This window comes from Scyliorhinus canicula, chromosome 15, assembly GCF_902713615.1.
Source record: "Scyliorhinus canicula chromosome 15, sScyCan1.1, whole genome shotgun sequence".
Classification (NCBI taxonomy): domain Eukaryota; kingdom Metazoa; phylum Chordata; class Chondrichthyes; order Carcharhiniformes; family Scyliorhinidae; genus Scyliorhinus; species Scyliorhinus canicula.
The window spans coordinates 119,710,482-119,734,065 of NC_052160.1; the positions used below are offsets into that span (position 1 = coordinate 119,710,482).

A 23,584-nucleotide genomic window follows, 5' to 3' on the forward strand; every position below is an offset into this window, starting at 1 on the left:
GTCTTATGCCCTTAACTATCAACTGAACTCTTCCTCTTACTTCCTGTCAAAGCAAAGTTTAAGGAAATGAGGCAAGAAGAGACTGAAGTAAAAAAATATGCAGTTATTTGTCTCTCAGTGGCTGTTGATGTGATGCAGCCCTTGTCTATAATGGAGAACAGATATGTGTCTGGTGAAGCTAACCTATTTTTGGGACGAGATGACACTCTAAATTTAAAGAGCAGATTATTCATATGAGCAGACGGTTCCGCAGAAATGGACATTGCAAGCCAATACTATCATGGACAGTACATCCATAATACTGCTAAACCTACACACATTTTTTGCATTTGCACAAGGAAAGAGAATTTTAATAAATCTACAAAATTACATGTGGTCATGTGGCCCCTTTAAGGGAGCAAGCTCCACTGACCACGTGACTGGCTCAGGGCCAATTGCGTGGCAGTGCACAAACTCTGGCCAATGGGAAGTTTGCGTGGGAACCTGGGAGCAGAACGCCTGGCAGTGTGGACCATGGAGCTAAAGAGTAAATACTGTTGTAAAGTGTTCTGTGCTTGTTGTATTGCTGCCTTTTCCTTTCATCAATAAATCCCTTTTTTTAGCCACTGGAAGCCTCCAATGTATGTCTCAACCCACCACATTGGGGACGAGGTAAAAGTTTTTGATCACAGACAACAGTCATTGTGAATCGGGGAGTAAGGAAGGAACGGTTGTTGAAACGAAAGCACCAGCAAGAGTCAGATTCATTTAAATAGTGAGTGGAAATGCATATCATTGAGAAATCTGACTCACTTGACCAAGGTTTGAGTCCTAGAGTCAGTACATTGAACCACTCTGGTTCTTCTTTACTGTGAGCGCGATCACAGGCAAGGACAAGCAGAAGGTGATACTTTGACAATTTGCGGGCCTCAGACACATAGGGCGGGATTCTCTAAAAATGGGGCTTTGTCCCCACGCTGGCAGGAAAACCGGCCCCAACGACTCCGGCGACAATGGCCCCTGAAAGTGAGGAATTCTCACCTTTCTAGGGGTCTAGGTTGGTGCTGGAGTCATCCCCGCAGCTCCAGCCGGCGGGGAACGGCCTGCACAGGTGTGGAACAGCCGACGTTATCTCATGCATGCGCGGAACGGCTGGCGTATTTCCGCGCATGCGTGGGAGTTCCCGTCTCCGCGCCAGCCCCTGGGCAATATGGCGGAGCCCTACAGGGGCCCATCGCAGAGGAAAGAAGGCCCCTCAGGATCCTGCCACCCCCCCCCCCCCCGTTCGGTAGGCCCCGATCGCAGGCCAGGCCACCCGGGGTCAGATCCCCCCCCCCCCCCCCCCGCCCCCCCAGGGCGGCCCCCTGCACACTTACCTGCCAGGTCCCGCCGTGTGTGAGGTGAATAATCCATGCCGGCGGGACTAGGCATAACATGTCGGCCACTCAGCCCATCAGGGTCCAGAGAATCGAATGGGAGGCCGCTGTCAACGGTCCCTGACTGGCTTGGTGGTGATCCCGCCGGCACTCGAAAAACGCGCCGGAGAATACGAAGGCAGGCATCGGGGCGGCCCTCCGACCAGGCACCGGATCGGAGACCTGCCATGTTTTGGAGTTTGGGTACTTCCGATGCAACTGAAAGGGGCACATTCAAACATGTTACCGCATGAGGCAGAGCACACCATTGTAAATAAAAATAGCAGCAGTAACAGTCCACAGTGCCACTGAACAGAACAGAGAAGAGTTCTGGAGAAGAGAAAATGATGCATCGGTTAAGTGCAATCCAATAAACGAAAACAGCTCCAATTGAAATTGTCTTCAGGGTAGATGATCGAACCCTTAAAATGGGAGTCAACACAGGGGTATCGATGAGCAGATCTTCCAATATCTATGTGATGGAACACAGTCTTTAAGCTTGAAGAGTACGAAAGACAAGCCTTCAACATACACCGACGGCCGAGACTCCATGGCCTACAGAGGGCAGGAGGCCAAGCTGCCTTTGGTTGTCATACAAGGACATAGACCCAGTGTGTTGGGAAGGGACCAGTTGCAGAAGATTAGTCTCAACTGGCTGGAAATCTTCAAAATATCTGATGCCGTCCTCCGGGATGTTTTAAGGATGAATGCAGACGTTTCTACAAAGAATTGCGCTGAATTAAGGGTATAAAAGCCAAAATATAAATCAATCCGGGTTTGACACCCAAGTTTTTCAGAGCCAGACCAGTGCCATACACATTGCATCAGAAGATTGAAGCAGAGGGCCTCACGGTAGCATGGTGGTTAGCATCAATGCTTCACAGCTCCAGGGTCCCAGGTTCGATTCCCGGCTGGGTCACTGTCTGTGTGGAGTCTGCACGTCCTCCCCGTGTGTGCGTGGGTTTCCTCCGGGTGCTCCGGTTTCCTCCCACAGTCCAAAGATGTGCGGGTTAGGTGGATTGGCCATGCTAAATTGCCCATAGTGTAAGGTTAATGGGGGGATTGTTGGGTTACGGGTATACGGGTTACGTGGGTTTAAGTGGGGTGATCATTGTTCGGCACAACATCAAGGGCCGAAGGGCCTGTTCTGTGCTGTACTGTTCTATGTTCTAGATAAAGAGATTGGAAGAGCTGGGTACAATCAAGCAGTTCAGTTTTCAGAGTGGGCGGCATTGATAGTCCCTGTCCTTAAACCTGATCGGCTGCGAAGAATTTGTGGAGACTATAAGATGACCATAAATCAAGCTGTCCAGGTCGATCAGTATCTCATTCCCCGAATTGAAGGCCTTCCAGCTAAGCTGGCAGGAGGCCTCACCCATTCAAAATTGGACCTCAATCAAACCTACCTGGAACTAGAGTTGGATGAAGTGTCTCAGAAGATTGCTCCAATCAATACCCACAATGGCCTCCTCCAGTATACAAGACTGCCATTCGACATTGCTTCACCTTGTGCTATTTTCCAGGGGATTCCCCAAGGTAATGGTTTACCTTGATGATGTATTAGTCTCCGGCACTATGCCAGAAGAACACATGGCCAACTTAGAGGAGATATTAAAGAGGATTTGTGATGCAGGGGTCTACCTAAAACACAAAAAGTGTACTTTTCAGGCCTCTGAAGTGACCTACCCAGGATTTTGCGTTGATGCGACAAGATTGCACCCTTTGGAAGAAAAGGTCAAGGCCATACGAGATGTTTCTGTAGCCAAATATGTCAGCGAGCTTAAGTCCTTCCTTGGTATGGTCAATTGCTATGGAAGGTTTATTCTGTACCTAGCCACAATGCTGGCACCAACTATGCTTTTCAGCACCAGCCTGAGGTGCAAATTGCTAATACGGACGCATTAAATCGCCTGTTCCTACCCAAGAGCATTCCGCCACCACCTGTACCCCTGGAGATCATTCTAGCTCTAAACTTCCAAGACACCCTTCCAGTGTCCACGGGCTGGATCCAAAGACACACGTGGGCGAAATTCTCCGCCCCCCACGACGGGTGGGAGAATAGCGGGAGGGCCTTCCCGACATTTTTCCCGCCCTCCCGCTATTCTCCCACCCCCCCGCCGAAGTCCCGACACGAATCGCTGCCGCCGTTTTTTTACGGCCGGCATCGATTCACAGCTGTTAGATGGGCCGAAGTCCCAGCCCTTTCCGCCGTTTTCACGAACGGCAAACACACCTGGTCCTGCCGTTCGTAAAAACGTCGTGACAAACTCGCAAAAAATAACCATGGCACCGATTGGCACGGCAGTACCACGGCCGTGCCAAGGGTGCCATGGGCCCGCGATCGGTGGGCACCGATCGCGGGCAGCGGGCCCGATGCCCGCGCACTATTTGTCCTTCCGCCGCCCCGCAGTATCAATACGCGGGGCGGTTGAGGGGCAACCCGGCCCGCGCATGCGCGGGTTTTGCGCAAAACGCGATGATGTCACCCGCGCATGCGCGGGTGGAGTCTTCCCACCTGCGCATGCGCGGCTGACGTCATATGACGCGTCAGCCGGCGCTAACTCCGGCAAGCGGGCTTAACGATTTTCGTTAAGCCCGATTTGTCGGAGCCTCCGACGTCGGGCTGCTAGCCCCGACGGGGGACCAGAATCGGTCCCCCATCGGGAAGGGGCGCGCTGCCGTAAAACCCGCCCGGGTTTTACGGCAGTTTTACGATTTCTCCCGTTTTGGGAGAATTTCGCCCACAGTATTTTTTCAAAAGGTAAACAAATGACATAGTCTGGCTGGCGATACACGAAGTCTGAATAGCTGAAGCCCTACTTCACTCATCAAGACGAGTTAACATGTGCAGACGACTTGATTCTCTGGGGCTCACAAGTAGTCTTCCCACCTCAAGCTAGGAGGCCCCTCATTCAAGAGTTGCACAGCGCCAGACAAGACAAAATTGAAGATGTTAGTGCGCACTTATGCCTGGTGACCAGGTGTAGACAAAGCCATTGAAGAACTAGTACAATAGTGCCACATTTGCCAAATGCAACAATCTTTGCCACCTTCCACCACACTTCACCCTTGGGAATGGCCAGGTCACTCGTGGACCAGGGTCCACGTGGATTATGTGGGCCCTTTTTTGGGCAACATGTTTTTGGGTGCTGGTAGATGCCCATTCAAAGTGGTTATCACTCCAGGAGATGAGGACCACCACCTCGGTGGCCATAGTAGATGCCTTGCCCTGAGTATTTTCCATTCATGAGCTTCTCGAGGCAATTGTTTTGGATAATGGCCCCTAGCGTTTTGTGAAAGCAAATGGCATATGACACATGAGGATAGCCCCCTATCACCCAGCGTCGAACAGCCTGGCTGAGCGGGCTGTTCAAACTTTCAAGAACGCCATGAAAAAGCAGTCAGATAAACAACTTCACCAGAGGTTATTTTTTGTTGTTGTACAACTCAGCCGTTCATTCAATCACAGGGATCACACCAGCTGAGCTTTTCATGGGCTGTCGGTTGAGATCCCGATTGGATTTTGTATTTCCAAATTTGGCAAGGAGGGGAGGCATGCCAGGCCTCCCAGAAGAGTCAGCTTTCAGAGCAGAGATGTGAAAGGTCATTCTGGGTGGGAGACCTGGTTTTGTCCGTAATTGCACAGTAGGTTCATCTGTCGGGGCAGGAGTCTTATGTGGTCGTTCTTAACAAGAAGAACTTGAAGAAGTATGTCCACCACCTGAGGAGTCGTGGATTTGATGAATCCAGTGAGCATCATGAATACTTCTGTAACTTGGTCCCGTCAAGAGGAGCCAGGGGCTCCTGCTTCTGTTCAACCTGCTGCGTCTGTTGAGGCTACAATTCTGGTTTGGGTTTGGTTTGCCTGTCGTTGAAGTGGTCCAGCCTGAGGTAGCATTAACTGTGGACACCGCTCGATCGCCCAAAAGAGTGCTAAGCCTGTGGCTGGGCTATGGAATTCCTGGAGGATCAGGAGGTCTCTGGACTGATTTACGTTTTGACGGACTCTCTTTCCTCAGTTGTCACTGTTAACAATTGTAGCATTTGTGCATGGTTTTTGTGGTAGAGTACTCAGGGATTTAAAGAGAGATGGATGTGGTAGCAAGGACCCTTTAAGGGAGCGAGCTCCACTGTCCACGTGACAGGTTCAGGGCCTAGTGTGCAAACCCCAGCCAATGGGGAGTTTGCGTGGGGTCCTGGGAGCAGGGTCCCAGGCAGTGTGACCCAGGGACCTGAAGAGTAAAGACCTGTTGTATCGTGTTCTGTGCCTGTTATCTTACAGCTTTTGCCTTTCATCAATAAATCCCTTTGTTAACTACTGGAAGCCTCCAGTGTATGTCTCGAGCTACCACACTACAAAACAAAAGTAGTCATATTCTGACACTACAGCATGCCAAATATAAGATGGTTTTTGCAAAGGAATGGTGGATTCTATCCACTTCATATATCATAGGGGTGTTGCATACCTGAATGGGGAAGATGGTTGGATGCTATTATTAGTCAACACACAATCTTCCCACCTCCATCAAAGATGGTGGAAAGAAAGCAGTCTCACTGTACTAATCATAAGGTTTTATATCAGATGAGTTCGCATTGGCAGTAACCAGTTTCTGGTTGGAACTGGCCCATAACTTACACATTTCCCACCGATCTGATGCAAATTAACATTAACTTTTCATGGATTGCTGGAGTGGGAAGCAGAAGAATTCAGATTAGTTTTACTGGCAGTGTTCTCCCGATATAGAGGCTTGGACGTATTATTGGATAAAGAAAGAAGTTTTGTCCTGGATTAGGTTGTCATAAAACAGTCCCTAAAAGAAACATTTGTGATAAAAGTGGAGCAAATTGTTCCATTTCCCTGGACACAAGATAAACAAAAAATCACCGACAAACATGTTTTTAAAAAACCAACCTTACAAACTCTGGCTACTCTGGAGTAAACGGCCTTCTCAGAGCTTGTAGTATCCAGTGCTGTCTCTCTTAAAAATATATAGATTTTATCATCATCTTCATTAGAGGTGTCAGAGATAGGGTACATCCCAATAAACTTTGGGTCTGAAAAAGTTATAAACAACAAGTATAATGACACCTAATTTAGTCTCATACCAAAATAAACTTGAAAAACATCAATGCGTTATGTGAAACAGAAATAGATTGTTTAAAAAAAATTGTTCCACCATTGGTTTTCAGCAATCTATTTGGCAATCATGCAACCATTATTCTATGATTGAACATACAGTCGGGACAAAGCATTTCCCATCCTCAAGCTCCGCTGACATTCTTTGTCTCCCTGCATAATTTAGACCCCACCCAATTGGGCCCAGGCAAAGACCCAAGCACTCAGACACCCCATGATATATATTTTCCCTAGGTTTAAGCGCCATTCAGATGTCACAGACGTGCCAGTTCTGCTTGCTGATCGCTAGAGGCCTGGCTCTCACTCAGCATTGGCCACAGGCCCAGTTCGTCTATACATTCAGTTATAAATTTTAGCTTCCCCATTCCCACGGCGTCCAGCCATAAATCGTCTTTCTTGCCCAGCCTCAATGCCATGTCCTAATCTCGTACTATGTTCCACCTTTAGTTTCTCTCTCGCAGTCCAAGCCCTGGGCCTATGTTTGTCCTCAAGTTTGTGCGCTCAACTCCCCCACCTCCCACTTAATTCTCATCATTAAGTGTCAAGTGCTGGCCCTCTGCATAACCACAGAAAGCCAAACTACTTTTTATTGCTCAACCCTGGCTCAAAATCTTTTGAGAGGGAAAAAAGGAGAGAATGCAAGACATACAAACAAAAATGAAGAAACCGAGAGAGAAGAGAAATTGGGTAAGAAAGAAGGAAAGAAAAAGAGATAAGAGAGGGGAAAGAGAAATGAACTTAATTCGAGACTTTGATTTATTTGGGAGAACCAAAAAACCTAATAAATACAAATGTATTAACTGTGCATACAGTGCACTTTCTTGCTTCTACCTTCCAAAGAGATGATTCCCTCTAACGCTTAAATATAAAATAGCAATTATTGGAGTTAAGTATCAGAACTGCTTACAATAAAGAAAAGGTAATGTAACAATAATGTAAAAGCATTTAAACACATTCTGAAATGCGTTATTTGTATTTATGGATAATTTATCAGAATTGACCAACTGGATGAACTAGCATGTGGGCAAAATCTAGCATTCCCAGAATTCCCAATGTTTTACCAATCTTTGGATTCTCCTGACCACACACTGTCTCCCACCCAGTGTGGGAAGCAACTCGCTTCTAGGTCTCTGCTCATGATTAATTACAGATTACCTACTAGAGATGTATGAAATCAGTTTTTCTTGACATATTGAGAACTGACCATCTGGGTTACTGCTCCAAGGCGCAAATGCCCCTTAAAAGCAATCTGCTTCACCTTATTGCACCCTGTGAAACAAAGCTAGGTGCTTCAGACCCTAACGTACAGTTTTCTAAAAGTTTCAGGGACGTTTCCACTGCCAAAGGGAAATGATTGCTGTTGATCAAACACACTTAATCCATTAACTTGCAGCAAGCCACAGCCTCACATACCACTTAACCAGAGGGGATTGTTGTGTTCCGTGCGGATGTACTGATTTTCCAGGTGATGGATCGGGGAGCGAAATAGAGCCGTGTCTCTCCCAAGAAAGTCAGAGGATGTCCCAGCATAAATATATTCATCTGAATATTTACAAATGAAAAGGATGAGTTTAGTATTTTAGCATTAAAGACAGAGCTTCCCTCACATCCTTCCCAAAGCGTGGTGACCTGAACTGGAAGCATTACTTTCTCAGTGCCATAAATGACTCTATGGTCAGAATCTTCCAGCACTCCAGGGATTGGGCTGGCGAGCCACTGTTCACATCAATGGGATCAGGAAATCCCTCTGGCATGAGTGCTGGAAACTTCCAGCCTAGTACTCCAGTTTCAAGCTTAATCCTCAAGAAAGTGTCTTTCATGTAGTTTTCAACAAGCCGTGGGCTGTATTTCTTCCTTGCTACTATTTTGCCAATATAATCTCCACCTGAACTGGACAGAAAATGGATTTTAACCATTGAAATGACAGGTGAAAAGAGACCTTTCAGTCCATCATACCTGTACTGCTGCTAGCTCTGCAACTGAAGCCATCTGATTAATGTTAATGCTCCAGTACATGTACACACATTTATACAGCAAATCTACTTTTCATGGAGATTTCTTCATGACCTTGAACCTGGGAGCCTGGGTCATTTTTTGATACTCAGCTCCTTTGTTTAACATAAGTGATTAACAAGTTAACTTTTACATTGACATCCATAAACCCTTCTTTTACAGCCAATCAATTGTGTTTTTCATACAGCCTATAAAAGGCTCAGGAAAGCTACCTATTCTGTGCTTTTGTTGAACGAGAGCATGAAATACAAGAGTTTCCTTGTCTGGATTTATGTAACTTTATTTGCAATAATTTTACAATATTATCCTGTGTATACCAATATTTGAAATCAAGCACTCTTCTCTATGAATGCAATTTTTGGTATGATCTATTTATACCTGTATTTAATTGTCTCAAAATAATGGTAAAGTTAGGAACACACAAAGGCCGTAGAAGTTTGAAACTTTCTTCTGCAAACAGCAATTAAGGATATATAATTGTTCATTTTAAATTTGAGTTTGATAGATTTTTGTTAACACAGTTATTAAGAGATTTGAAGAATAGGTGGGTGTACAGAGTTAGGTCACAGAGCACTGAATGGCAAAACAGACTCAAAGGGCTAACAGGCCTTCACTTCATCCTATATGTGTATACAGGGGCGGGATTCTCCGAAATGAAGGCAGAATGTCCACGCCATCGAAAACAACGTGAGCAGGCCGCTCCCACGTCGCATTCTGACCACTACAGGGGGCCAGCACGGCGCTGGAGTGGTTTGCGACACTCCAGCCGCAGATCCTGGCGCGAACTGGGCGCCGCGGGATCCGCGCATGCGCAGTTGCACTGACGCCAACGATGACATGCGCAGTGGCGCCGGTGCCAACCGACGCATGCGCGGCAACCTCGCGGAGCGCTCCGGTCCCTCACCAACATGGCGCCGGGGTTCTGGGGCCAGTCGCGGGCCAGACCCCATCGGAGGCCCCCTGGGAACGGAGCCCCCCTCCCCCACCCACAGGCTGCCCCCGCTCGGCCCATCCGGGCCGGAGAATCGGCGGCCTGGCCGCGGGTAGCGGGCAGCAACCGGCACTGCGCCAAATGCGCCGACGCGAACGGCGCCGACTCTCTGCACCTCGGAGAATCACGCGCCAGCGTCGCGTGGACGCCGATTCTCCCAGCCGGCATGGCTTCGGAGAATCCCGCTCCGGATACCTTGACACTGCAGTACAATATCAGCTTGTATTTTTCTAGTTTAAAGGTGCTATCTAAATACAAGCTGATATTGTACTGCAGTGACAATCGACCTCTGCCCATTCCATTCTATTGGTTAACTGCACAATTGTTTACTCACTCACTTTTTAAGGTGCTTTTGCTTACAGAATTCTCAGAAATAAATGACTGAAATTATTGTTATTATTTTTTAAATGTTTTAATCCCATCCTTAAAGTTACAACGCAAATGTGCAGAGTATTCAGAGCAAACCCTTAATCCATCTCATTGCTTGCACCAAAAAACAATTCAAATTCAAATTGAATCCAATTCATGGTCTCCACAAGGGAGACATACAAGATCCAAGCTAACAAGAAAAGGCATTGCACCTCATCTTTGGGCTTGATCTGACGCTTGACCTTAGCTAAAAGGCCAAGAAGCGATGGACGTAGATTATGACCAGAGACCCCTATTGGTAGATTTGAACCATAGTGAGTGGGCGGCCGTGAAACAGAGGCCATGATTTTCCTCAGTAGGAATAGAGGTGCGAGTTGAGAAGAGGAAGAAGGAAGCCAAACACAGGCTGACAATCACCACTGATGAGGCCCTTTTCCCTTCCTGGCAGCTGAGTTTGCAGGAGCATTTGTCCAGGAATTGTTTTTGTGCCCCTTTGTGTGGTATAGGAGTCAGGTGAAGTTTAAAATAAAAGATAAAAATATGCAACAGAATGTAGAAGTTTTACTCTAAATTCTCCCTTACTAGTAAGGATGTAAGAAAAGCAACTATACAACATGCCTATAAGGCATGTTAGAGAGTGCTGGAGTTAGAGAGTTGACTGGATGAGTGCAACTGCAGCAAAACTCAGAATCTCAACATAATCTAAGATAAAAGCAGTCCACTTGATTGAAAGCCTATGCACCATCTTAAACATTTACTTTCTCCACCGCCAGTTCACAGCTGCTATCTATCTACAGGATATACTGCGGCAACTTGCTCAGACTTCTTTGAAATCACCACCCAAACCTGCGTCGTCTGCAACTTAGCAGGAAGAGGGCATTGGATGCATGGGAATGCCACCATCTCGGAGTTCTTCTCCAGGTCAGACACCGTCCTCACTTACACATATATTACCATTCTTAAATTATCATTACGTCAAGACACTGGAACGCCGAACAGCACCGTTGGCACCCCTTCACCATATCCAGGTTGCAGCCGTTCAAGCAGTTGGCTCACCACCACCTTCTCAAGGACAATGAGAAATGGGCAATAAACGGTGGCACTTCTAAAAGCACCCATATCCCAAAAGTGAATTTTTAAAAATGAACAACGGGATTGCAGGAGAAGCACAGGGTTTACCAACAAACACAAGATGAACAGAATTCTATACACTGACGAGATTTTATGAGGCTATTAAACCATTATTCACAGAAGAAAGCTTGCGCTTTGACGTTTTTTTCTGGTGCTCTTTATATAAACGATGAGAGGTTAGTTTGGTTTATTGTGGGAAAATTTAGTATTACGGCTGGAAAAGCTTTTATTTCTTCCCATCAACATCAGCTGACATTTGTCAAATCTTGTGTTTTGTTGCCAAATTGACACTTTCGTGTGGCAGCAGAAATACTGGAAAATCCCATTAAACCATTGAACAATGTTCCAGTATGTTGGAGGTCGCGATCATATTCTACTCGACCTGTATTTTATGTCAGGTTACAATTATAAGAGGAATTATTATATAGTTTAATCATTGTAAACATCACACTGTCAAATTTTACAAATTTATTGAATCAGGGTTGTTAGATTCATACAAGGCAATAAAAAGGGTACCAATTAAGGTCACATTGTGCAATCAGCATATTGAGCATTAAACGTTCCCAGGCGCAAGCACTGTTTTTCTCATTATATGGGTCAAAGACAGAAATGTTCCATTGGGTAACTGGAAAATCGCTGTCGTGTGAGCTGGGAGCAAAGTTAATTTTCTTGAACTTATGGCGTGTCCAAATAAAATATACAACTTGATTACATGCACAGTAGTTTTTCTTTATGGCTTTGAAATATGTGTCCAAAAATTTCAACTGCACTGGTAAGTGCGGAACCCTTTTTGGAACTGAGCCACACAGATGAAGGAACTTCACTGGTTCGATCCCCTATCAACGTTCAGTTAATTGATCTCCACTCTAACGGTGCACAATTAGCAGCAATATTCCTGAGCTCAGAAAGAAAGAAAAATCAGCTAAGATCTTCACTTCTAATCTACATCCAGTGACCAACGGGAAATTAGCCTGGGTGTGATTCAGGTGAGGGAAACAAGTTGTTTTTGCTGGCAGTCCTGCTGCCTGAAGTGGGATTGCTAATCTGAAGATGGCAACACCTTAATTTTTGGAGCCTTCTCTGAAGCCCAGAAATAAGCCCAATTAACGAAAACTGACAATGGTGATTAATTCTGCTAACCAGATTTGTGGGTAGGACCTGCCTCTAGTGTGATGTTTTTGATAGTAGCATGAAAATTAGGGAAACTCAATTTGTACGGAATGCAACTTTTGAAAATTTTCAATTTTTGTCTCCTTTATTATTCATTTTCAGGATGAAAGCCCTGCTTGCCAGATCAGCATTTATTGCCCATCTCCAATTGAGAAGGTGGTTGTCAACCATCTTCTTCAACTGCTGCAGCCCGTGTGATGCAGATACAGCAACAGCGCAGTTAGTGAGTTCCAGGATTTTGACATGATGATAATGAAGAAAAGCACTATATTACCAAGGTGGTGTGTGACTTGGAGGGGATCTTGTAGGTATTGCTTTTCCCATGTGTCTGCTGCCCTCATTCTTCTAGGTGTTATTGGTAAGGGGTTTGGAAGGTGCTTTGCAGAAGCTTTAGCAAGTTGCTGCAGTGCATTTCGTAAATGGTAGACACTGCAGCCAGTGCATTGGTGGTGGAGGGAATGAATGTTTAAGGTAGTAAATAGGGTACCAATCAAACTGGCTGCTTTGTCCTGGATGGGATTGAGCTTGAGTGTTGTTTGAACTGCACTGATCCAGGTAAATTGGGGTGGGGTGTTGGTTTTCCATCACACTCTCGATTTGCACCATGTGGAAGGTAGAAAGTCTTCGGGGAGTCAGGAGGTGAGTAACTAATTGCAGAATTTCTAGCATCGGACCTGCTCTTGCAGCCACAGTATTTATGTGGCTGATTGTGGTGATTGACTCCTTAACGGCAACACAGCAGAGTAAGAGTCACACAACCTGTGTTGCCCTTAAAGCGCCAATCACCACACTGATGTAGCTAAGTTTGTGGTTAATGGTGCCTGCCCAGGAAATTGATGTGGGGGTGGGAGATATGGTGAGAAGTTGGGGGAGGGGGGTGGAAGGGAAAAATCGGTAGATCCTCTCTTGTTCGATATTACCTGGCATTTGTGTTATCATCAATATTGGCTGCTTCATTATCTGAGGAGTTGTAAATAGAATTAGTTACACTGCTATAAGGGGGATTGTGCCAAAATAACGCATACCAGGGAAACTCCAGGTCAATGTAACAGCAGCTCCTGTTTCAACATTACTGCAAGTGTCAAATGCATGTTGTGAGGGTGTAAGAAACCTGGGACCAAATAAAAATGTCCTGTTAGGGAATCAGCAGTGATTTAGGAGAAGCCTGTCTAAATTATTATTTTCCCCCTTGACAATTATCTACAAATTCTTTGAGGGTGTTCTAACATAATGACATTTATTATCTTCAGAGAATTGACTATTGACTAGGTTTTACAGTGGGACACAGTTCATGTGCTCAGCAAAAAGATAAAACATGATGTAAATGTAGTCAGTCAGTTGGTAATCATATACGATTAACTGGAGCCACATGTAATCTTGCTGTTGTGGCAGCCCCATGTTGAATTCCTGAGACTTGATGCTGTACAATGGAACTTCTTTTGTGAAATGTAGTGTTTAGCGCATGATATACTTCACTGCAAATGGTTGTGCTGACCCACAGAATAAGAACTTGGCGAAAAATGCAAACAGATGGTCTGAAGGCACATCGATTAAAATCATTTAAGCTGTCCACTGTCATTGCGTAAGAGATCATTTTCATCCTGTCTTTTGAGTTATACACAAATAAGTGTTTTTTCGAGAAGTTCGTTTTTGAGTAAAATCTATTTCGGAAGCAATATTTTACCTGCATGATTTTGACAAAGCTAAACGTAAACCAAATAACTAATCTTTACAGGCCGATCGTAGTGTGTTTGGCCCATATCAAAAGCAGGAATTCATTCATCCAACATCTTCAGTTCAAGTGCTCAGCAACGTGCAACTGTCTTACCTATGAGGGCGGACGTGAAAGGTTGGATGGGATCGTAAGGGCATTTCAATATTCCAGACTCCAGAGTTTTAAGGTCAAGCTTCAACGAAAGTTCCTGTTAGTGAAGTTACAAGATATTTTAGAGATCAGATACAACCAAAAATTAATCAGTTGTGTTTCAAAGTCTCGCAGTCTACGAAATTAGGTGCAGAGTTAAAAAGAACATGAAGTGACGTTCAACGATTTTCACTGGTCCCAGAGTAAACCATGTTAAAACATGTTAATGGAATTTTATGGATAAACAGGAACGTAAGTATTGAGAGACAAACTATTAACCGCATGTTGTTAACTACCGTCAAGACCAATAGGATTATTATGATTTAACAGCCTTATAATATATCTTTTATTGCAATTCAGGTTACTAACTTCTGCATCCCATTACCAGTAACAGCCAGCTGACCGATTGAGTGGGAGAAACAAAAATGCTTAACACTCTTAAATGTAGCATGTCTAAGGCCAGGCTTGTCCAACGGTTCCCACTTCTTCCCTGGTACAACATATAAGTTTCAAGATCGTCAACTGTTTCAAAATCACAGCTTAAATCGTAGTTTACATTACTGAATATTTTTAATGTTCCTGTGCAACAGGTTGTCCGCATAGCTTCCTATGGCATTTTGTGTGCAAAAAATTAATGTTAACATTTATTACTCAGGTTTCATTAATTGGCAATAGCAACTTGGCAGCTTGTGAAATATAATGGGGTGAGTTCTTCGTCCCAGATGCCCGGAGCATGTTTCCCAATGGGAGCGGAAATTGGCACTGATCCATTTCCGACGTTCCAAACCCCACCGGCGGCGGTATCGGGGTATGTGCCCGTGCATCAGCAGGAGGATGTAAATTAATCCACTTAAACGATCCAGTACCCTAGTCTCCGGACTTCCGTGATTCTCCGCTCTCTGGGCCAGGAATCATTTGGGTGGGAATCACAAAAGGCCTCACCACCGTGAGCCTTATGTGGTGGACCTCGCGATGGGCCAAGGGGGTAACTCCTTAAGAGAGTTTCCCCAAAGTCCTTCTGAGGGCCACTCTCTCCCCATAATACATGAACAGCCCACCCCTCCTTCTCCAGATGCCCCCACCACGGAGACCTCCAAGAGAACCCCTCAATAGGGGGAGCCCAAAGGCACCCTCTTAATTGGGAGATCCCCAGGAATCCCCTCTTTCAGGGACCCCCTTAATAGGGCAACCCCATTGCAGGGACCCCCTTAATAGGGCAACCCCATTGCAGGGACCCCCTTAATAGGGCAACCCCATTGCAGGGACCCCCTAACTAAATGAACCCCCCACAGACCCTCTAACTAGAGTGAACCCTCACAAAGACCCCCCTTAACTGTAGAAACCCATTCATTTATCAATGCTTGCCGATCTTTTTATCAAAGGCGTTTTTTAAGGAAATAGAGATGATTACCTCGTTCATTTGAGGAGGGGGAAGGTGGCTGGGATTAAGAAGGTGTTGTTGCAGAGGGGACGGCAGTCAGGAGTGTTGGTGAGGGGCTGGGTTAGAGTGGGGGACTTCCAGTGCGTTAGATTGGAGGAGCGTCTATGCAGGGGGTCGGGGTTAAGGGCGTTGACAACAGCACCGCTCCCCATGGTCCCGGGAAATATTCAGGGAGTCCCGTGGTGGTGGCAACGCTGAAGATCTGGAGGCAGTTGAGGGGTTCTCTTGGAGGTCTCCGTGGTGGGGGCATCTGGAGAAGGAGGAGTGGGCTGTTCGTGTATTATGGGAGAGGGTGGCCCTCAGAAGGACTTTGGGGAAACTCCCTTAAGGAGTTACCCCCTTGGCCCATCGCGAGGTCCACCACTTCAGGTTGTGGGCGGGGTCAAGGGAAATGCCAATTTGAGGGAATCATAGATTCGAGTCGAGCCAGGAAGGTAGGATGGGAAGTTTTGGAGATGGGAGGAGAGGGGAGTTAGGAGATTATAGGATTTGTTTCTGGGAGGCCGGTTTGCGAAGTTGGAGGAGCTGGGGGAGAAATAAGGGTTGGAGCAGGGGGAGATATTTAGATACGTACAGGTCTGAAATTTTGCCAGGAAGGAGGTACAAAGCTTTCTGATGGCGCCGGCTCCCACGTTGTTGGAAGAGATATGGGGGGAATGGAGAAGGGAGTGGTGTCAGTGATTTATGGGGTGATTCTGGGGGAAGATAAGGTATCGCTGGAGAGGGTGAAGGCGAAGTGGGAAGAAGAGTTGGGGGGAGGATATTAAGGAAGGGTCATGGTGTGAGGTGCTCTGGAGGGTGAAAGCGTCAACTTCGTGCGCGAGGTTGGGGCTGATAAAGTTGAAGGTGGTGTATTGGGCACACCTCACAAGAGGCGAGGATAAGCTGATTTTTTTGAGGCGGTGGAAGAGGTTTCTGAACGGTGTGGGGGGTCTCTACTAATCACGTTCATATGTTTCCGTCGTGTCCAAAACTGGAGGGGTATGGGAGGGAGTTCTTTAAGGTAATCCCAAAGGCGGTGCACATGGGACTCGAGCTGAGTCCCCTAGAAGCCATATTCGGGGTGTCGGATCAGCCGGGGTTGGAAGCGCATGTGGAGGCAGATGTCTTGGCCTTCGCCTCGCTAATCGCCCGAAGGCGGATTCTGTTGTGGTGGAGGTCGGCTTTTCCGCCCTGTGCCTCGGCGTGGTGGGGGGATCTGCTGGAGTTTTTAACGCTCGAGAAAGTAAAGTTCAAGTTGAGGGGGAGGTTGGAAGGGTTCCACAACTCATGGGCCTTGTCCATCATGCATTTTCATGAATTGGTTTGGAATCGAACATTAGGGTGGGGGGGTTGTGAGGGGGGAGGAGTTTGGAATGTATAAGTTATTGATGATTCTTTTTCATTGGTGTTTTGTATTCAAAATGTTGGGAGCTGTTTGAGGGTGGGTGGGATAAGGGGACTGTTGGGTAGGGGATTGCCATTGAATTTGTTCTTATTTTTATCATAGAATTTATCATAGAATTTACAGTGCAGAAGGAGGCCATTCAGCCCATCGAGTCTGCACCGGCTCTTGGAAAGAGCACCCTACCCAAGGTCAACACCTCCACCCTATCCCCATAACCCAGTAACCCCACCCAACACTAAGGGCAATTTTGTACGCTAAGAGCAATTTATCATGGCCAATCCCCCTAACCTGCATACTGTGGGAGGAAACCGGAGCACCCGGAGGAAACCCACGCACATACGGGGAGGATGTGCAGACTCCGCACAGATAGTGACCCAAGCCGGAATCGAACCTGGGACCCTGGAGCTGTGAAGCATTTGTGCTACCCACTATGCTACCGTGCTGCCTTTGATGAAAATGTGAAAAAGGAGGAGAATAAAAATATTTATTAAAAAAAACTATAGAAACCCCCAAAGGGATGCCCTAACTAGAGAGACCCACTCCACAGACCCCCCCCCCCCCCCCCCCCCCCGAGAAAAGCCCCCTGTCTGGAAGCTAGGGAGCATCCCAGACAAGTGCGGTGACAGACATAGGAATTGTAACACTTACCTGGAAGCACCACATGTCCATTCTTGGAAAGAGAACAACTGTGACCTGTGTCACAATGTGTCAAAAATGGAAAAGAATAAATTTTCAGGTTGCTTGGAGCTATGCAATAGGCTCTTTGATGTAGTTGATGTGTTGTCAGCTGCAGGATATGTTGCTCCCACTGCTATCTGCATTACAGAGGAAGGAAGAAAGTTCTATGGCCTTGGTGGCATCTGATAAGAAAATGTCCTGGATCAAAAAGCTGTCATCTTGGAATACTGGACAGGACGAGACTGTGGTTGAACTGTATCTCAACCCCATAAACCTGCCTTCGCTCATAAAGGACCTAGCTCTCATTTTAAGATTAGACCCTTCCGTTCTGGATTTCCCCCACCAGAGGAAATAATTTCATTGAGTAGAATCTTCCAGTCCAGAGTATAAGTTTGGCAGTGGTCGGAAATGAGCGACGCTCCTTCTCCGGGACAGAGCGGCAGGTGTCATGTGAAGGTCAGCCAATTAACTATGCATGGGTGAGTTGTGCAATGAATCATGTGGTGAGGGCAGACAGGAAGTTGGCACCCTTACCGTTACCTCCAGGGGTAGCAGGACCAGGATCATATCTAAAGGGCATCTGAACATGCATTTATTCCCCACAAGCCTGGAGCTTGTTGGGAATCAGGCTGTTGGTCTGGACACTCTTTCAACCCCTGTGGAAAACCTATTGCTGTTACCATCACGTCACATGGCAGACAACAAATGGCCCCATGATTCAGCGAAGCTTCCCTACAGGTTCTCCTCCAGGTCATTCAGGAAAGGCAGGAGTTCCTGTTTCTCAGGGGTGGCACCAGGGGCCACTCCCATCTGATCAAAGCAGCCTGAATGGAGGTCGTAATGGAGGTTAGCACCCTTGGGCCTTGTCCAGGAGCTGGGTGAAGTGGATGATTCCATAGAATTCCTGCAGTGCACAAGGAGGCCATTTGGCCCATCGATTCTTCACCGACCCTCCGAATCTGCATCCAACCTAGACCCACTCCCCCGCACTATCCCCTTATCCCCACTAAGCTGCATCTAACATCTTTGGAGACTAAGGGGCAATTTAGCATGGCCGATCCACCTAACCTGTACGCCTTTGGGCTGTTGGAGGAAACCGGAGCAACCTTTGGGCTGTGGGAGGAAACCGGAGGAAACTCACCCAAACTAGGGGAGAATGTGCAAACTGCCCACAGACAGTACCCAAGGTTGGAATCGAACCCGCGTCACTGATGTTGTGAGGAGGCAGTGCTAACCAATATGTAAAAGGATGAACAATCTGTTGTGCTCTGTCAGGGTAAGAGGCACTATGTAGACACTGCATATTGCCTCAGAACTGTTAGAGGATACACCACCATGGCGCTCACCTGCACTTTCCACCAGTGCAGATACATTAACCTCGGTGTGTGCGTGTACCTCACACCCAGAGTCACTATCTGGTGGGCACATCACAGACATGAGTCCACAGCTGTTGGAGGAAGTGACAGCCAAGGTCTCTGGCACTTGGATATTCTGGCTGTTGGCTACCAGGCCCATGATAAGCCTCCTGTAATTGTGGTGCCTCTGTTCTGATCCACAAGGGAGGTTGGAGCTGCAGAGACAGGCAGGGGAACATCTGATGGTGTCAGAGGCCATACACGGCCAAAGGCTGGAGGAGTCCTTCCACATAATGTCTGAGTCATGGCTCTGGAATGAGAGCACTTAGTTACCTCCATGGAAAAGGTGTAGGCCGTCTGGAGAGCCAGCTCCAGTGGAACGCACAGTGGCAGTTGAATCTGTACTCGGACCTGTTGCTCTAGCCATGGGCTCAGTGCAGCAGTGTCTAGATGAGAGGGTATGAAGCACCTTGACCTCCGGCAGGCCCCAGTTCCAGTAGGGCCGACGGAGCTTTGTTCGTTAAATACTACTGCGGAGAGGAGAAACGGTTAAGGTTTTAATTGCATACATATCACTCAGCAATGAATGGCTTGCAGCTAATATATCTGTGGGAACCAGACACAGGTACAGCTGCTCTCCTTCGAGGAATGGACACTTAGAGCTGCAAGGTAAGTTTTACAGTTATAAAGTTTCCCACTGCCCCTGTCTGGACTGCTCTCTAGCTTCCAGACACGAGTCCCTTTTCTGGGGATGGGGGGGAGAGGGTGTGTGTGTGGGGGTGCGGGGGGGCGGGTTCTGTGTGTGTGTGTGTGTGTGGGTGGGGGGGCTGTTTGTGGAAGGGGGGGTCTGTGGTGGGGGTCCTTTTGGCAAGAGGCCCCTCTGGGGGTTTCCCATCTTACAGGGTGCCTGGCAAAGCCTCCTATTATCGGGGTCCCTGGGAGGTCCTTCCAATACAGGGGTCCCTGCTGCGGTGGGGGGGTTCCCTATTACAGGGGTCCTTGGGGGAGGAAGGGGTCTCCCTATTACAAGGGTCCCGGGGGGGGGGGGGGGAGGGTGTGGTGAATGTGACTCACACCGGATTGTAATCTGTATATACATGTGTCTGTATTGTAAGTGCAGTTGCACTACCTGTCCTCCAGGGGGAGTAGCTCTGGGAATGCTCGAGTTGTATGGGGCTTCTCCCTTGGCTCTGCCCAGGACTCCTCCCCCGGAAGCTCCTGTATAAAAGCTCAGTGCCACATGGTCAGCCGGCCAGTTCACCGAAAGTTCAATGGCTAACCGGCTGGCTCTGTTGTGAGTATATTAAAACCGCTATTCTAATCCTACAAGCACGTGTCCGTAGAATTGTTGGTTCCAACAATTTAATATACTCAGGAAACAGTCGAAGAAATCATGGAAGCAGCCCTCATGCCCGGACGCCTAGAACTCGACCCAGAGGATGCAGAGGCTAAGGAAATTTTTTCCCACTGGCTGAGATGTTTTAAAGCCTACCTGGCAGAAGCCAGCACCGCCAGAACAACGGAGGAACAAAAACTCAGCCTACTGCACGCGAGGGTAAGCCACAGAATATCCACACAGTTAAATCCGGCCGGTTCTTACACCGCAGCGCTGGCGATATTGGACAAAATGTACGTTAGGCCCATTAACGAGGTTTATGCACGCCACGTGTTTACGACCCGCCGTCAGCGGCCTACAGAAACGCTAACCGAGTTTGTAAGGGAATTGAACAATCTTTCCAATGACTGTAATTATCAAGCCGTTACCGCGGCGGAACATAGGGAGCTTGCTGTGCGGGACGTTTTCGTGGTGGGCCTTAGGTCTAACTATGTGCGCCAAAGACTGCTAGAAAAGGGGGCCCAGGACTTAAACACTACTGTGGAGGCTGCTACCACTATGGAAGTTTCCTTCCGCAGCCTCACCTCGTTTCCTGCGGACCCCGCGACCTCATCGTGGACCCCCGATCAACAGTCCCCCCCCAAGCCTGTGCCGCACGGCCCCAACTCCATCTACAAGTTTGCTGACGATACGACCATAGTGGGCCGGATCTCGAACAACGACGAGTCTGAATACAGGAGGGAGATAGAGAACCTAGTGGAGTGGTGCAATGACAACAATCTCTCCCTTAATGCCAGCAAAACTAAAGAGCTGGTCATCGACTTCAGGAAGCATAGTACTGTACACACCCCTGTCAGCATCAACGGAGCTGAGGTAGAGATGGTGAGCAGCTTCAAATTCCTAGGGGTGCACATCACCAAAAATCTATCCTGGTCCACTCATGTCGACGCTATCACCAAGAAAGCACAACAGCGCCTTTACTTCCTCAGGAAACTAAGGAAATTTGGCATGTCCACATTAACCCTTACCAACTTTTACAGATGCACTATAGAGAGCATCCTCTCGGGCTGCATCACAGCCTGGTATGGCAACTGCTCGGCCCAGGACCGCAAGGAACTTCAGAGAGTCGTGAATACCGCCCAGTCCATCACACGAACCTGCCTCCCATCCATTGATTCCATCTACACCTCCCGCTGCCGGGGGAAAGCAGGCAGCATAATCAAGGATCCCTCCCACCCGGCTTATTCACTTTTCCAACTTCTTCCATCGGGCAGGAGATTCAGAAGTCTGAGAACACGGACGAACAGACTCAAAAACAGCTTCTTCCCCACTGTCACCAGACTCCTAAACGACCCTTTTATGGACTGTCCTCATTAATACTACACCCTGTCTGCTTCATCCGATGCCAATGCTTATGTAGTTACATTGTATATATTGTGTAGCCCTATTATGTATTCTCATGTACTTTCTTGAATTCTGTTCAATTCCCTTTCTTCCAATGTACTGAATGATCTGTTGAGCTGCTTGCAGAAAAATACTTTTCACTGTACCTCGGTACACGTGACAATAAACAAATCCATCCCCAGCTACCGCGCTGCCAAAGCCAGTTACTCTGCTGCCCCAGCCAGCTACTCGGCTGTTCCAGCCTGCCATTTCTGTGGCCAAAGCCAGCACCCACGGCAGCACTGCCTGGCCCGTAACGCGACCTGCAGCAGCTGCGGGCGAAAAGGACACTATGCCAGAGTGTGTCTGGCGAAGAAAGCCCCAGCCTCTAACCCTCCCACGGGCCAAAGCACCCGTTCCCTGAATTCACAGGCCTGCAGGCCCCAAAATGCTGCAGCCTGTATGCCGACTCCGCCCCCACCCGACATGTGCGACTCATGGGGCCGGCCATCTTGGCAATCCTCCTCCATGCGGCCGGCCATGTGCGACTCATGGGGGCGGCCATCTTGGGATCCATCCCCTTCAAACTCTGAAACTCACCTCGACGACTACGAACTCAGAGGGCAGTCATCACGGGGCCACTCCAGCTCAGCTGATCGAGCCGCCGACTACCCGCAACTCAGCGCAGTCACCCTGGATCAATCCCGCCCCAAGCACCTACGAAGTTCGATGGCAGAGGTCCAGATCAACGGGTACAGCACGCCATGCCTCTTTGACTCCGGGAGCACCGAGAGCTTTATATATCCAGAGCTGGTAAGACGCTGTTCGCTTTCTATTTTTCCGGCGAGCCAAACTATCGCCCTCGCTTCGGGCTCCCACTCAGTCCAAATCCAAGGACGCACCGTTGCTACGCTCACAATTCGAGGCGCTAGTTATTCTAAATTTTAACTTTATGTCCTGCCCGACCTCTGCGCGCCACTCTTATTAGGCCTGGATTTCCAGTGCAACCTCAAGAGCTTCACCCTCAGCTTCGGTGGGCCCCTGCCCCCACTCACTATCTGCAGCCTAACCACGCTGCGCATCTCCCCCCCCCCCCCCCCCCCCCCCCCTCCGCTCTTCGCTAATCTCACTCCAGATTGCAAGCCAGTAGCTACTCGCAGCAGGCGATACAGCCTACAGGATAGGGTCTTTATCCGATCGGAGGTCCGACGGCTGCTCAGTGAGGGGATCATAGAGGCCAGTAATAGTCCCTGGAGAGCTCAGGTGGTGGTCGTCAAGACCGGGGAAAAATTTTGCATGGTCGTCGACTATAGCCGGACCATAAATCGCTTTACGCTCCTAGACGCGTATCCCCTCCCCAGAATTGCAGACATGGTTAATCAGATCGCCCAATATCGGCTATTTTCCACGTTGGATCTGAAGTCTGCATACCACCAGCTCCCAATCCGCCCGGAGGACCGCAACTACAGGGCTTTCGAGGCCGATGGCCGCCTCTTCCATTTCCTCCGGGTCCCTTTCGGCGTCACTAACGGGGTTTCGGTGTTCCAACGAGCAATGGACCGAATGGTAGACCAGTACGGGCTGCGGGCCACGTTTCCGTATCTGGACAATGTTACCATCTGCGGCTATGACCAGCAGGACCACGACGCCAACCTCCACCGTTTTCTCCAAACGGCACAGAAATTAAATCTCACTTATAACAAGGAGAAATGCGTTTTCCACACAAACAGACTGGCCATCCTCGGCTACGTCGTGGAGAATGGAGAAAACTCCAAGTTTCCCAATGGCAAGAAGTCCTCCCAGACGCGCTCCACGCAATCAGATCCCTCCTCTGTACAGCTACAAATCAAACCCCTCACGAGCGACTCTTCATTTTTTCTAGGGGCACTACCACAGGAGTCTCACTTCCGGCGTGGCTGAGGACACCAGGCCCGG

The 23,584-nt window shown here is 48.0% G+C and overlaps 1 protein-coding gene across 4 annotated transcripts in view; it reads right to left on the reverse strand.

Annotated features, from left to right (window-relative positions):
• LOC119978507 (semaphorin-3D-like) overlaps positions 1 to 23,584 on the reverse strand; it is a 110,251-nt gene that overhangs the window by 50,682 nt on the left and 35,985 nt on the right. For all 4 annotated transcript variants that reach the window (XM_038820189.1, XM_038820188.1, XM_038820190.1 and 1 more), the window contains exons 5-7: positions 14,034 to 14,127; positions 7,945 to 8,073; positions 6,307 to 6,449 (exon numbers count right to left, since the gene is read on the reverse strand). In XM_038820189.1, the coding sequence (XP_038676117.1) occupies positions 6,307 to 6,449; positions 7,945 to 8,073; positions 14,034 to 14,127 (366 nt within the window). The remainder of the gene's footprint in view (positions 1 to 6,306; positions 6,450 to 7,944; positions 8,074 to 14,033; positions 14,128 to 23,584) is intronic.